The sequence below is a fragment of the Mercenaria mercenaria genome, chromosome 10, assembly GCF_021730395.1.
Source record: "Mercenaria mercenaria strain notata chromosome 10, MADL_Memer_1, whole genome shotgun sequence".
In the NCBI taxonomy this organism is placed as follows: Eukaryota; Metazoa; Mollusca; class Bivalvia; order Venerida; family Veneridae; genus Mercenaria; species Mercenaria mercenaria.
The window spans coordinates 7,625,222-7,642,007 of NC_069370.1; the positions used below are offsets into that span (position 1 = coordinate 7,625,222).

The following is a 16,786-nucleotide window of genomic DNA, read 5'->3' on the forward strand; positions in this document are numbered from 1 at the left end:
TTTGGATCTATCAAAGGATCAGCCGATTCATTCTGTTACTTAAGAAATACTTTTATGAGAAATATCTTAATATATTAGATAGCCCGGACAGTGAGATTTACGGTTCTGAATAGGTGAGTACGTAGAATATGCCCGGAAGGGGAAGGCTTTTTTTACTTTCTGGTACGACCCATGAAATACTGTAAGCAAATCAAGGGAGCTAACAGTGCCCTTTTTCAAGTTTAATTTGGTATGACGCAGCCAAGGATATAATCCCTCACCCAACCTCCTGCACTCAAAGTGAACACTCCACCATTGAGCTGTAATTTCTAGGTAGCAATGATGTTTCTTTAGAAAAATCTTCGGTACAATTAAATGCTCTTGAAAATCTTGGAAAAAATGACTGTTTGAATGATTTTGGTTAAAATTGGACAAACAGCTTGAATACGGTACGTTGCCACTGTATGAATTTTATTTCCGATTTAAATTTATCAACTTTAATATCCCAGCACAACCAGGTTCCGACCATTTAACAAGTTTTCTGTTCAGTTTTGTTCACATGCAAGTCCAGCTCGTTTGCGTATTGCCTAACACTTTCTTTCAGCATAAATGCTATAAAAACATACCATTTCAGGTTTCTTACTGAATCCCTGGTATGATCTCTAATTTTGAAAGTCGTCAGCAGGAATCCATGCTGGAAATTTACAACGTTAGTCAGACCATGTATGGTAATTTTACTAAAAAAGTCCACTTAACTTTTACTGGAGTTGGACAAGCATAGAACACCCACAAATCAGGTCTGGTAACAAACATTATCACCAAATTGGTAGATCAATATACTGTAGGTACACTTGCAAGGGGTAAGGATATTCAAAAGGCAGGCAATAGTTAATGCTTTATCTAAAGAGCATTATCTGTTACATTGATATCTATCAAAGAATACAATGTATTACTTTACTGCTAAGCTTTTGGATCTTCAGTTACTTCAAAATGCTAAAAAATGATGAAAATTGTTGTAAGAACACACCTCATAATTGTTTTGGTATAATAATTTTGTATGTTATGTTCCACAACTTTGGTAGGAAACATTAGTTAAGGAATATACAAAAAATACGTAAATTATGAATATTGGTATAAGTGAGGTTAGGTAATAGCCAATGGAACATGCAGGTATTTTGATAATAAGAAAATACTCCTGAAAATATCGTACTGCTACATAAAAGGAATTTATAAACATTTCCAAGTATCAAAACTGAGGGAGAATATGTTTCTAATATGTTCTGTCCCTGCTGTATACAATGAAACAATCACAACTGATAACATTAGCTGGTGAAGATTTTTATCAAAGTCTTAGTTGGTCGAAAATAGGTTGTTTGAGGATATATTCAACTGATATTGTCTTCTCTTAAATCGTCTTATTATGTTGAAGAAGTTTAACGACATTACAGTTGTGTCAAATGTTTATTTCACTTCTTAGTCCGAATTAGTTCAAAATAGTGGCTAATAGTTTTATTGACCTTTCTCCAATGAAGGCCGTGTCAGAATAATTTGTATATTTAATATATTGATAAGGTAACACATAAGCACAGATAGTGCTTGACTCCCTTTGCAGGTTGTCATTGCTATAAATATTGTTGAATTGCTGTAGATAATAGAAATTGGGTCATTTGTGACTGATTTGGGTTCATTATGGTGATGGCTGGATCCCAACATCACACATTTTGCCATATACAAAAACTAAAGGGAACAAGATATTTGATAGAGCAAACGCTATGTTTAAATTTGGACCAATCAGGAACAAGTTCTAAAAATAGCACGTCTGCTGAGGTATAATTAGGTAGATGGATGACAGAGAAGGCATTCTGTTAGGAGGAGATGGACAATCCGTTTCGGTCATAGCAAGCACCTGTACCATTGATTCAACAACAGGTGAAAGGAACTTGGTATTGAAGAAAGGATATATAGATGATAAAGAAGCTCAGGTTTTGAGAGATACAGGGTGTGAGTTGGCAGCTGTCAGGAAATATCTCGTATCAGAGAATCAAATGTTAGACAAGAAGTATCTTATACTTGCGATTGATGGACGTTCAAAGACAGTACCTGCAGCAAAGATACAGTTTGATACACTATATTTTATTGGTGAAGTTGAGGCAATGGTTTTGCCGACCATGGCATGCGATTTGATAATCGAAAATGCGATTTCGAGTTTTGGATAGGCCAGACATAAAATGGAAAACCCGAGATGAGAGACTGGGATGACAAAAACCCAGCATGCAATAAATGTAGAAACTACGGAACCGTCTGAGGCTTGCATAGTCAAAGAGCAAAACTTTAATGTTGAGCAAATGAAAATTTCTAAGAAAGATGATGAGACGTTAAAGAAACTTAGGACTTATGCTACAGATAAATCGAAGCTGAAACCAAAAAGAGGTTTCAGGTTGTATTATGAAATGAGGAAAAACGTATTATATAGAATCTTTGAGGAGAAGAAGGAGTTAAACAGATAGTAGTCACAACACAGTTCAGGAAAAGTGTTATGATATTAGCTCATGAGTCAAAAGTCAAGGGACACTTATCATCTAAAGAGACAGTGGATAAAATACGCACAAGTTTTCACTGGCCTGGTATAGCAAATGAAGTAACAAGGTTTTGCCGGCCATGTGCAGTATGCCAGAAAGTTAAGACTGGCATGGCATTAAAGAGCAGTAACGGTAGATATGGTTTGCAAGATTATAGGCATCGTGATAGAACGGAAAGAATCTGGAGACAATCTGATGACAGACCAGAGTCACACAATTTTTATGATCAAGGATTCAACCTATACCAACACAGGTCGTCTATTAAGTACATGAACAGAGGATCACGTTGGCATAACAGACGAGATGATAGGTTCTATAAAGACCATGGCCAAAATAAATCTGAGCATAAGAAGTCATGGAGACAAAATGACATGATAGATGATCTCGGTAAAGGGTTTATACGTAGTTCTGCCAGGAGCTATCCTGTAAAAGGAGGTTTTGGTGATAACAATTATTATGTCAACTGAAAAGATGACAAGTACTCTTAACAATCAGAGAAATTAATGAATATCATTAATGACAATAGTAAAATAAAAAGGTCAGGAGATGAACTTTGTATGATATTCTTGAAATCACATAGTAAATATTGAGTCGTTTAGAGATTGATTTGATCTTTGATACTAATTTAATAATTTAATAAGTATATTACTGAATGCATGTTAATGGTAGCAGTGATAAATGATTTGTAAAAATCGAGAAATAGTAAAAAGAAAAGGAGATTATGTTTTGTACACAAATTATTGCTTAAGTGTTTGAAAAACTGAAAGTATTTTCTTGAGAAGGGGGCTATTGTCAGAATAATTTGTATATCTAATATATTGATAACGTAACACATAAGCACAGATAGTGCTTGACTCCCTTTGCAGGTTGTCATTGCTATTATTATTGTTGAATTGCTGTAAATAATAGAAATTGGTTCATTTGTGACTGATTTGGGCTAGAGGGCGTGGATGGTAGCAAGCATTTCCACTACCGTCCATGAACAGGCTCAGTCAAACCGAGCCTGCAACATTTTCGTTTTTGTCGTGTTGAGCGACCTGTGAAGTTTCCACTTTTTCTATTTCATTATGGTGATGGCTGGATCCCAACATCACATATTTTGTCATATACAAAAATTAAAGGGAACCAGATATTTGATAGAGCAAATACTCGTTGTTAAAAGCTATGTTTAAATTTGGTTTAAATTCAGAAACAAGTTCTAAAACTAGCACGTCTGCTGAGGTATAAATAGGTAGTTGGATGACAGAGAGGGCATTCGGTATCCAGCCGTCGAAGAAGACACATCGAGGATTCAACTAATCATTTATCCCAGTACCTTGATAACGAGACTATTGCAGTTACCCTGTCAGGGCGGATAAATTATAAAAAAATATAAAAGACGTTTGAAGTTCATAGACTAAAGAAGAGTTGCAGAATTTCAACAAGGTTTCGAGCTATAAGGCCAGCGCATAGGAGTTTTACCTTTTTGATAGTTGAATGCAATAGAGACTATAGCAAATATAGGCTGAGCATCGGAAAGCTGAGACAGAGACCCAGAGTTTGGTAATCTATTGAGATAGTAAGAGAGTTCCAGCTTATAGACGGTTCAGCATTACAGGCGAAATACAGCCAAGGCATCGGGGATATACCTATATGGTAGTTGAATGCTACATATGATAGCTTATAGGCGCTGACCATCCAGGAGTCAGAGCAATCATATAGAGTTTGAGAGGACAGAGGCCGAGCATCAATGCGATAGGACTCGTATGTTGCTGATTCAAATACATTGTTTGACGGGATCTTCAACAAAAAGACCAGTCAATTATAGAGACTCCAGTCTATAGGAGTTTGAGCTAATCATTTTTAATTGAAGATTGTTAGTTTGAAACATTTAGTGATTTGCCTGATCCCTGAAATTGTCTAGCTCATAATAGAAATCATTTACGAATCATTGGTACACGAATCATTCGGGCAAGGTAGCAAGAGGAAAATTCTATATATGAGATATTTGGTCTCACCAGCTCTACGTTTTAACAAAGGACATTCTACATTGTTTGTCAGCTAGTCCAAGACATAGTCACCTTCGCGATTGGACCCAAACCATTGTTCAAGATATTAAAGGCGTAGGCACTTCCCTGTGTCATATAAATCGTATCCTGACATGCCGCATCAAATCCAACGGCCTGAGAATCAACAAATGTATAAACTTGAAGCAGATAAACAACATATATTCCTTACAGACTTCCCTTAGCCTATACACACAATCTCGTTTATTCATTAGTTTCTTAAGAAAGCGGCATAGGGAGTCTCCTCTTGTTACTGTTGTAGTACGTGCTTAAAATTATCTTCAAATTTGTTCCGAAACCACTTTTGAACATGTATTTTAAACATAAGCTTTGGCGGTTTTTACCAGACGCTGTTAAATACTACAAAAATGAAACGCGATGTAAGACCATCGGAATGGTTTGTGTGTAAGGTAATTTTGGTAAAAAGAGCAGGTTTTTTGTTTCAAGTAAAAGCTAAAAAAAATCGAAGATATTTTATCAAAAGTTGCACGTTCCGATGGACTCATTTAAGTTATATAATGAATATTTCATTTGTGAGTACTAATTTCGATGTAGCTATTTATGATAATATTCATTCCAAATTTTATTTTCCCTTATTTAGGTAGAGGTGTTCCTTGTGTAACATCTTATTTTTTGTTGGTTTTAACGTCTCACCGACACGATTACAGGTCATATGGCGACTTTCCAGTTTGATGGTAGAGGAAGACTCTAGGTGCCCCTCCGTGCATTTGTTTTTCATCACAAGTGCACATCTAGGACTACCGACCTTCCGTAAGCCAGCTGAAAGGTTTCTTCACATGAAAACTTAGATGCTTCGAGTGCGGCTCGACACGAACCCACATCGGTGAGGGGCAAGAGATACAAAGTCAGTGACCTTAACCATTCGGTCCTGGAGGCCTTTACCTTACGTTTAGGATAACTAAGAAAACTAAGAAACAAAATTCAAATCGGAATAACGACTTTCTGTATAACAGTATTGACGTACTCTAAGGACACCATGTAGCGACTGTACTCTAAAATCATTATTTTGATAATCACGTGCTTTCAATCACTGTAAAATTCAGCTGAATTTGTTTAAAGTAAGGAAACAAAATAATCAAACAAGTATAGTTCTTGTGTTGTATATTTTCATAACATCATATTACAATGTGCATAAATCAACTTTACGGAAACAAAATAACTAAACAGGCAGTTCAATTAAACTGCCTTGTATGTTTTCAAAATAACAGACTACAATATGCAATAATCTATTACAACTTAACGAAAACAAATCAAGTATACAAGAAGTTCAATATAACTAACTTGTATATTTTCAAAATAACAGATAGCAATATGCGTAAATCTATTGCAACCTTACGGAAACAAAATAACTAAACAGGTAGTTCAATAAAACTGTCTTGTATGTTTTCAAAATAACAGACTACAAACTGCAAAAATCTATTACAACTTAACGAAAACAAAATAAGTATACAAGAAGCTCAATAAAACTAACTTGTATATTTTCATGATAACAAATTGCAAATCTATATAAAGCTATTACAACATTATTAAAAAAAGAAGTTCAATAAAATTAACTTGTATCTTTTTAGAATAACAAATTACATTACAACATGCATAAATCTATTACAACTTTACCGAAAAAAATGACTAAACAAGTAGTTCAATAAAATTAACTTGAACATTTTCGAAATAACAGATTACAATATGCATAAATCTATTACATCTTTACGGAAACAAAGTAACTAAATAAAAAGTTCAATAAAACTACTTTGTTTATTTTCAAAATAACAGATAGCAATATGCGTAAACCTATTGCAACCTTACGGAAACAAAATAACTGAACAAGTAGTTCAATAAAACTAACATGTTTATTTTCAAATCTATTGTAACATTCCGGAAACAAAATTACAAAACAATTAGTTGAATAAAGATGTTTTGTATATTTTCAAAATTACAGATAACAACTTGCCTAAATCCACCACAACTTCTAAATAGCTCGCTGCCACAGCAACCTTCAAATGTCTTGTAAAATATAAAATATAAAGATAGGTAAACATAACTTTTGATTTGATAAAGTAAAAAACTTATGTTCGGAATATAAAAATAAAATGTAAAATTAAAAAAAAAGTTTGACTAGGACTGTAAATGATATATAAAAATACAATGAGTAAAATATGAGATGATAAAACAAAGGAACTTGATATTATTTATAAAATGTATATACATTTATAATATCTTACGCATGGAACATTATATTTTGGAAACGTGTTTGTAATGAAAGTTTTATATAAAACTTATATATATTTGATTTAGCAAGTGAAACAAACAATTCTTTCATTTGAGTTTTTCAATGGCTTTTACAATAAACTTCCGATATTTTTCATCCAGTGAAAAATAATTTTATTTCATATAATTATTTTCATTTAGAAATAATCATATATATCTTCTTCTAATATTTTAATAACACACTAAATATAAAAATGCAATAAACTCATTTATTATCATACTAATTGCAAAAAGAAAAACAACATCAATTCTTAACAGATACTTGCATTCAAACCGATAAAATCATAAATATTAAACTAGACTAGTTTTCGAGAATACAATTGATTTAGTCAATGCACGAAATTAAAACGAAATAAATAAATACATATTTAATTTATTTTATATTGAACGCTAAAATCTATAAATTCTTGTCAACACAAATGAGCCTTTTTGGTCTAGACAATAGAAATTTATGCAAACAAAACTGATAATTTCATAAATGTTTGAGATAGTACTGGTGATCCCTGGGTGACTGCCTGATGGTCTGCATCTAACATTATCATATACATGTATAATCATATTATATAAAAAAACAACAACAAAAAATAAATAAAACAAGGCAAAACTTAAACTATATGTTCATTTTTATTTTGTTTTTATCGTGCGAATTTTAAAGTAATGGATCTGTTAAGATAATCGACAAATCAAATATTCCCTGAATGTGATTTCGGCGTTTCCAAATTTTTACGGAAAGCAATGTGCCCGGTCAGCTACATTTTACGTCCGAAAGCTGCCAAATTACATAACAATAGTAGGTAACCATACAGACATTGTCGAGTGTCATTACGGGTAAAGTACATTAGCTTCGTTTATTAAACTTTATGTGGGTTTTTAAACTTTCTTTAATCGATAAGTGTACAGTTTAGATACTAACATTGGATCAGGATTTTGACATGTCCCCGATTAAGTTTTTCTATTGCTTTCTTCTGACATAAAAGACCAACACCATTTAAAAAATAGCAATACACATTAACTTGTGACATTGAACCCCGATATTAGTCAAGAAAAAACAAGCTGAAGTCTCCAGAGGAGACAGCTTCTTGTTCTTCCATGTGCCTGATTCGCGACGAGCACGCTTCGGGATAAAAAGAATCAGATACGCCCTACCCCCCGGTACACTGCTTAAAAGGTTTTAGGAAGCTTGTCATATATCATACGGAGTACTTTTTCTGCTTCTGATGAGACCAAAATGCGTTGATAAGCAATATCCGTGCATCCATATGTGTCAAATTGGAAAAAAAAGGTTTCATCATAAAACATTTAAAATCAGATATAAACTTTTAGAAAGCTTAAAAAGTTAACGCTTATGATTTTGTAAAAGGAGTACTATTTAGTACATTATTTTACATATCACCTTAAGAAAAGTGGTAAAGCCCACATGCGGAAGCGTAGACAGTAGTCCAAATGGCTGTTCAGTGTATGTGCGTCCGTCCGTACGTGCGTCCGTCCTTGCTTGTGTCCGACTGGATATGTTTGTCTGGACCTTAACTTGGACATGCATAGAACAATCTTGTTTATATTTGCCATGAATGTTAACCTTAGTGAGACGGAGTGTCATGCTTGAATCCCAAGTTCCTATCGAAAAAGTCACAGTTGGAGGTCAAAGGTCATGTCAGATCGTGTCCTGCCCATAACTTTGACATGCACTGAGGAATAATGTTTATATCTGGCATAATTGTTTAACTCAATAAGACGTAGTTTCGTGTGCAAACCCCAGGATCCTATCTCAAACGTCAAGCTCACAGTTAAGGGTCAATGGTCATTTGATAGCTTGTGCAGACCATAACTTTGATAAGTATGGAACAATCTTTTTCTTTGGCGTAGATGTTCGCCTCCATAAGACAAAGTGTTGTGCGCAAACCTCAGGACCTTAAAGGTCAAGGTCACACTTTGGGGTCAAATTTCATTTAATAGATTGTCCGGGCTGTAACTTTGCCATGCATAAAGCAATCTTTTTCTTGTTTAGCATTAATATTTACCTTAATTGATATAAAGTGTCGCGTGCAACTTTCAGACTTTTATCTCAAAGGTCAAGGTCATACTTAGAGGTCAAAGTTTTAAACTTGGTGCTATTAGATTTTTTTTTGACAGCTGGTGGATTCGACAAGTTGCATGTGGGCATCTAGTTTTATATATTTAACAATAACAAAATAAGGTATATTCGATTACACCTGTTAGTGTCTGACACATGTATTTGCTTTTACAGACCGAGTTGTCGAGTCACCTACACATATTCTCCACATGTTGAAAGGTCTCAACCTTTTTAGATTGTTATTGACCGTCGAAAACAATTTATACATAATTAGCTAGACAGTCAGTAATTCAAGTTAGTGTAAGTATTTAAATTATTGTACGACATTGCTATCATACCATCAAATATTTTGAGGAAAAGATAAATGTCCTACATTAAATTAAAGTGCTCTTCAAGTATTTGCAAATCTTAAGTTTCATTTACTAGAAGAAACATGACAGAATTTATTCAGGTGAGAATTATACCAAACAAGAGTCAAACTGAATTTTACTGATGACAGTTTATCTGGTTGCACCACATATGTTCCATGTAGATATAAATTCTACAAATTTTATTAAATGAAATTCTTTTTTCTTATCTTCCAAAAGACATTTAAATTTTCAAAAGTATTTCCAAATGTAGCAGGGCATTCTCCCTAGAATGAAGGTTCTGATACTAAGTTAGTTTAGTAACAAAAAAGGAAAAAACTTAAAGATTTGATGAATGAAAGTTTACAGCATTTTTGTATTTTTTTATCATTTTTTATTATTTTTCTGGCAGGATAAATATGTGAGAAGGCGATTAAATTAAACTGAATACTTACAAAAGAAATATTGACATTATATCAGAAGCAGAGATAGATATCATGAAATAATGTCCAAATGAGGCTGACATGGAAAAAGCTGTTTAATATAGTGCTTCTTTTAAACCTTTATGCAGTGTATCATTCTTTATATGGTCATTCTTTTGTTCCCCTTCCATCACCCCCTACAACTGCTTAAAAAAGCTGCTGCACAAGTTGAGTAATTAATACAACAACTTAATCTAAGGGCAATTAAGTTTTTTTAGTTAAAGATATTTGATTTCATGATTATTCACCTTACTCCAGTTGCCTATTATCAACAACTATACACCTTGATTAATTGACGCTTCTCTCGTCCGTCTATTAAAACCTCATATGCTATTAACAATTAATATACACCTTACTTACCGCTAGCATTAATTACTACTCAATAAGCTTATTCTCAATTATTGATTAATTTAAAATTGAATTTATAGTCCTACTAAACATTTTTAACTAACACATCAGTTTCATAATTGAATGGTACTTATCACAATAAGGGAGGATACAATTTCATGAAAAAGAAATCTTAAGTTACATACATGTTGTTTGTAATGTTTAGAGAAATGTCTAAACGAATTGCAGCTAATAGGTGATACTACAACCTCAAGTTTGAAATATTATCATTTAGTTGTGACATTTTGATTATTTTGCAGATCTTGTGTAAAGTAAAGCAATATTGTTCGTAAAAATTATATTTATTAGGATGATAGTTTCTTAATTAATAAACTCCCTTACTATTGTTTCCTTGTAAAACTCCTTACAGTTCTTGGTCCATACAACGACCCCTCCCAGCCATCACCAATTCTGTTACTTGCTTTGAAAAGTCTGTTTTCTTCTGATTTGATTGGTAATACTGTATTCCTTTAATCGGAGCCAACTCTAAAACTGACTTTTTAACATCTTTATCAACCCATACAGGCACAACCCAATTCTGAAAGCTTTCAATTGCCATACCTTTCAGTAATAACATTTCCGCTTGTCGGCGTCGAAGTTTGTCTTTAGCGTAATTATTTGTGACAAAAATCAAGACTGTGTTACACTGTTCATGAAGCGATGATATACTCTCCATTTCAGTTTTCTGCGGATTGACGTGTACAAAATTATCCACTGCGAGATCTGGAATGCCAAGTTTCAACAAATCGTCTCGAAACACCATTGCAGTATCGTAATCGTCATCTGAGCTGTGAACAATGAAATCCTTGATACCTATCAGACCAAATTAAAAGTTTCAAGATTAAGAAAGGACTTAACATTGTATGAAACAAACCCCTTGAAAATGCTCAGTAAAATAATAAATAAAGTCCAAAAAGACAGACGCCAAAGTCCTGACATTATGTGCATATCCACTTCGTGACATGCAACTACACTTCAAAGTTCAATAAAGAGCCATTACTTTAGATAAAATAATCGGATATGAAAGTACTGCTGAAATAGGCGCAAGTCCACATCATGTTGATGATATATGCCATGTTTCATTTCAATTTCGTGGCAAGGTGGACACTTCTCAAAACAAATGATTAAAATTCTCTCCACAGAGTTTTATTAAAGTGGCACATGACAATTTCGAATGAATGACCCGGCCGGTTAAAAATATTTAGGTTGGGCCTTTTAGATCAGCATGGTAATGTAAGTGCCTAATAGAATCGGCTTATTTGTTTTTATTTGTATTAAATGGTAGCTTTTCAAAATATTCGAGTAAAATGATATTATACCAAATACTAATTTTACTTTTACTCTGGCGATGTAACGCACACTGATAAATGTAAAAAAATGAAATTATTTGAAAGTACTTCGCTCACAGATAAAAAAATTGAGAATTGGCTTACAGCAAAACTGCTTTTGTCATGTTCTTAACTGCTGTGGCATAAATAACAATTTTTTTTGTATATTTTTTTTTCTGTAGATTATGGCAAACAAATGATTTACCAGGCGTTAACAAACATGTTGCTTGACATTTTAAGATTACACGGTTGAACGATCGTCACGTGATTTGCTTTGGTGCTCAGAGGTGTAGAAATGCATAGAATACGAAAGCTATTAAAACTAGCGTTTCTGTCCTTTTACTCCTTTAGAATAGAAGGGGTGAGTGCAAGTGACCCCCACTCCAAATGATATAAAGGTATTTTAAACCAAAAACACTTATATTAGGTATGTGGTACCATTTAGAGAAATATCAAGTAGCCCTTTAACTTAGAAGATGTACTTAATATTGCCTTAAGTGTTTAAGACAAAGGTGCTTATACCTTCTCGCTGACTCTGCATAAAGTCCCTGTTTTCATCTATTTCGCCATCGCATTTGGGTAGTCTTTGTTCTTCATTCTCAGGAACATCATTCCTAGTGTCACTTTGTCCTTCACTAAGTTCAAGTAAAGAATTTCTCCAGGTATTTTCGCATTTTCGTTTTGCCAGTCTGAGAGTTTGATTTTTGTTTTTTGCGGCCTTAACTTTAATTTTTATTTCTGAGTCTAAATTTGAATACGTGCACGATTTGGTTTTGTGAAATTGATTTTTTTCTGAATTACCTATGCCAACATGCTCTGAGTTTTGTTGAGCACCAATTTCGAGAAAAGTAACTGATTTCTCTGTTGTGATGTCATTTTCGTATGTAATTTTGTTGTTCTCAGTTTTCCTTTTTATATGATCCTTAAGTATGGATTCTGGTCCGACTGGGGATTCTACTTCGCAGCTCCTACCAGGACTGTAATAAGCTCTACGTTCATTGCTATGAACTAAATGTGTGGAATGTTCATTGCTATGAACTAAATTTGTGGGATATTCATTGCTATGAACTAAATTTGTGGGATGAATCTTATCAATTTTGTACTGAAGCTTCAGTTTTTTATTGGTCGAGATTGTTATCACTTCTGCTCTCTCCATCTGGTGTTAGTTGGAGGCTGAAATTCAAAACGAATGCACATTCATTTCACCTTTATGTATTTTTCAGACACAAATATTTTCATACATCACACAAAATCATAATTATTGAGAGCCCTTCTAATTATTCGCACAAGGACATATCTTTACTAAAGCTTACGTAAAAGCTTACGTAAAATAAAAAAAACACAACACACTAAATTAAATTAGAAGAGGAAAATTGGTTGGCGCGATACACTAAAACAATATCAAGAAAAACAATAATATGGTGTTTACAGGGGATGATAGTGAGGTTGTAAGAAAATAAATGGAGCAATACAACAAACTGGAAGAAGAATGAGAAAGTAACAATAATGAAAACCATTGGTAGGTATAAATAAATGCATCAGAATGTTCAGCCTTATGGCAAATATAATAGGCTTGACTAAGTTGAATTACCCTGCTGGAACTCTGTATCGTATGTATCCAAGAAATTAGCCATTTTAGTGATGATTAAGTTGTGCATCGATGAAGTTGAAATTTAATTCAATCAGTAAGAGCTGAATAATCGTTCTTTCATACGACAAAAATTGGACAGAAGTACAAAGTATTTGCTGTGAAAGAATAGTCGGGATATTTCAACAGTAAAGAATATGATACTGCATGAATTTCGTACTCTATTGAGTGTTTTCTTTAAGCCACGCTACACTACAGTAACATTTAAGTATTATCTTAATGATGCACAGATTTCTTATCTTGAAATATGTTATAAATAAGTTAGAATAACTTTAAGACGACTGCCAAACAATTATACGCCCGTCACCGTAAATAATTTTTGACTTTTCATAGCTCTACTTATTGAGCATAGTAATTGTCAAATTTCTCAATTACGCCATATTCAAGGGTCGTAACTCCGGAGCGACAAAGGCTATATGGCTATTTTATTAAACTTGGCCAAGATAATATGTCCATAACCATTCTGACTAAGTTAGGTGATTATACGATAAGACTTGCTGAAGTTATTAAGTGGACACCGTCCGTTTTCGCAATTTTAAGTAATTCAAGAAACACAACTCAAGTGCGACTGGGCATATACATTGTAGTTATACAGCAGTAATTCGGTCAAAAATGTGTTTCCGTGGTGTAGTCGATAAAGTCTCTAATAAAAGGATACAACTTTTTCCATTTTTAGCACATTTTCGGATAAACAGGAGGCCAAATGGACATTAATTCACTCGTCGAATGCATTGTATATTAAATAAGACACCTTTTCACGCATATTTTCGAGCTGCTTACTTGAAAACGAAAGTAGGGTGTTTATTCTGTGGGCCGCTTTCTGAAATGCGGCAGTTACAGGGTACCTGACTTCATTTTCTGGTCCTTAGGGATCATTGATTTCAACTCATTTGACTGCTTAAGCCGGTGCTAGGGGACGTGGGCAGTGTTGCATTTTCCATTACTGCTCTGACATGAACAGACTCAATCAAACCGAGTCTGCAATTTTCACTGTTTGCATATTTCTCGGTTCTTCCGAGGGATCTACTTTCCAGATTATATTTACTTCACAACAGCGGGTGTTAAGTGTTGTGTGGCGGCCGTACAAAGTCGCCTCGACTTCATTTCAGTGTTGTTATATTTTCTGGTCCTTCGGGATCATTAATTTCAATTCATTTAGATTTGAAAATTGAATACTGCTTGAGCTGGTGCTAGGGGGCTTTGGCAGTGTTGCATTTTCCATTACTGGTCATGAACAGACTCAAATCGAGTATGCAATTTTCACTGTTTGCATTGTTCTCGGTGCTTCCGCGGGATCTACTTTCCAGATTATATTCAGTTGAATTACATTTCACTGCATACTTTTCATCACCCCTTGTTTTCGTTTTCTTGAAGCAAATGTATGGATATCTTGTGGAAAACAGCTGTACCAAAATTGATCTGAAGTAGGTGAATTTTATATGAAACAAAGTACAATTTCTTTTATTGGAAAACAGCCATATCTGACTGGTTTCTAAACATGATCGAGATATTATGACAGCAGACATTGCGACAAGTTTGGTGAACATTGGATAAAGTAAACTATAATTAGTTATTCAATGGCTATAACTCCAAAGCTTATTGAACAATTCGTATGTTTGTCAAACATTGTGACCACGTTTAGTGAACAGGGGAGAAAAACTACTCAGTTAAGAGATCGGACACTGTCAGATCTCGAAAATTTTAGTAATTCAAAGACCATAAATTTAGAACCTCTAGGAAATTAATCTGGCTATCGATATCATAGTCATAAATATTGTGACCTTGTTTGGAGAACACTGGATAAGAAGTGCTCAAGTTACAGAGCGGCCAAATCTCCAGAGTGACTTTAATGGTCGATTGAGCTTGGCCGATATTGTATGCCTACAAACATTCTGACCAAGTTTGATGAACATTGGATACAACCTAGTCAAATTAGAGAGCAGACACTGCCAATTTCTAATTGTTTGTAATTAAAGGGCCATAACCAAAGAGCCACTGATAAAATCCTGCTGGTTCTCGTACTTGGCCGATATTTATGCCAGTAAGCATTCTTACCATGTTTGGCAAACATTTGATAAGAACTACTTTAGTTAGAGGACAAACAATTTCTTAAGTGGACGTCGCCCGCCGCCGCAGGTGATCACATATATAATACGTCCCGTTTCACGCTCGTATAAAACAATTATTTTTTTTTAAAAAGAGAAATGTCCCGATCTCTTCTAGTCTAGATGACATGCCCATTTACTGCTACGAAGTGGACTATCCGTGCACACCGGGAGCCAGGCTAGATCTCTACATGAAAAAATATACCCACTTTTCAAAATGTTAGAACTTAGTAAACAAATCAACCTAAAATATCGCTCCCACATCCCATATCTCATCTGTTTGGCCTTGCGAAGTGTGAGTATATGTCACATATGAGTGTGTTGGGTATCTGACACTGATGTCTGGGTAAAGCAGTAATTCTCTTAACATTCCTGCTTAAAGTTCATATCAATATAATGTTATGTCAAACGTTTAAGATGAAATTTAAATGATCTTAAAATTCGGTCAATTAGATGACACAGGTAAATTAATTTAGAATAAATGTAGCTGCAAATCATGTTTTACCTTTTTAAAATACCTGTCGTTGTTTTAATCCAAAATTCTTATTAAAGCAAAAGTAGACCTGTTCTTACTAAATTTTTTACTGCTGTTTTTAACTTGTTATGGTAGGTGGCGCTATTTATACCATTGAGGCAGTTATTTTTCACCAATATTAATTTTTGATGACTACACGCAAGCACATTTACATCTTATTTAAAGTAACACATTCGCTTCTTTGTTAAAGCAGGTAGATAAAGAGCTTTTGTCGTTATATACAAATCTTGCATAATGAACACTTCTGTAAATTCTTATCGTGAAATTAAATGCCCTAGAATATATCATGCATCTACTGACTGTCCTTGATTGTGTATAAATAGACTTGGCAAATGTGCAATTTATTAAGCGTATTTATAACTACTTAGGTATCATTTTGCAAATCTTACGTTTATCTGTTAACCTTGAAATCATGCACAAAATATGTGACTCTCTAGGGTTGTATCAAATTTGATAATCGAACATAGAATTATATTTCATACAAGGTTAGCTTTTGTAAAAGCTAGTCAGTGCAATGGCATGTAAATAGAGAATATAACATGAGTGTCTTTTCATATTGAATTTATTAAACTAGTTGAAATTAAATTCTATTCAACGAGTTAGATAAATTCAATGTGGAAAGTCGCAAACGTAATATTCTTTTTATCACATGTTAGCTTTTGCTGTCGAAACATAAAAAGTTCTACTTTCTTTTCCTATATAAACAAGTCAAATTGACCAAAGTCTCCTATACTATAAACGACGTCGACGTTAAAGCTTTATTCCACTATAGTCTGTCCCACCTAATTTTTGACCTCAAATTTGCACTGATATGGAGAAATGGAACGGGATCAAAGACTGTAAAACATGTTTTGTGAATTAAAAAAGTCACCCTCGAGAATTTCAAGGATTTTTGCAACAATCGTCTGGTTTTCCGGTGCGACTAAATTTCAGTTTCTCTATGGAAATTCGCTGTTTTTTATTTCTTGTCGTCAATGCATAGTTTATTACCATT

The 16,786-nt window shown here is 33.9% G+C and overlaps 1 protein-coding gene across 1 annotated transcript; it reads right to left on the reverse strand.

Moving 5' to 3' along the window:
• Positions 1–8,716: 8,716 nt before the first annotated feature.
• On the reverse strand, positions 8,717–15,847 carry LOC123561003 (uncharacterized). The gene is made up of 3 exons (XM_053552225.1): positions 15,763–15,847; positions 12,027–12,677; positions 8,717–10,989 (listed from the first exon to the last, which is right to left on the reverse strand). Exons 2-3 carry the CDS (start codon positions 12,658–12,660, stop codon positions 10,541–10,543), a joined length of 1,083 nt encoding a protein of 360 aa, XP_053408200.1. The 5' UTR covers positions 12,661–12,677; positions 15,763–15,847; the 3' UTR covers positions 8,717–10,540.
• Positions 15,848–16,786: the final 939 nt, after the last annotated feature.

What these genes read in the sequence shown, in the direction of transcription:
- LOC123561003 (XM_053552225.1), bottom strand. Translation starts at nt 12,660, where the DNA reads ATGGAGAGAGCAGAAGTGATAACAATCTCGACCAATAAAAAACTGAAG. An exon ending in TATGCAGAGTCAGCGAGAAG is followed by an intron (nt 10,990 to 12,026) that starts GTATAAGCACCT and finishes TTGGTCTGATAG; the next exon opens with GTATCAAGGATTTCATTGTT.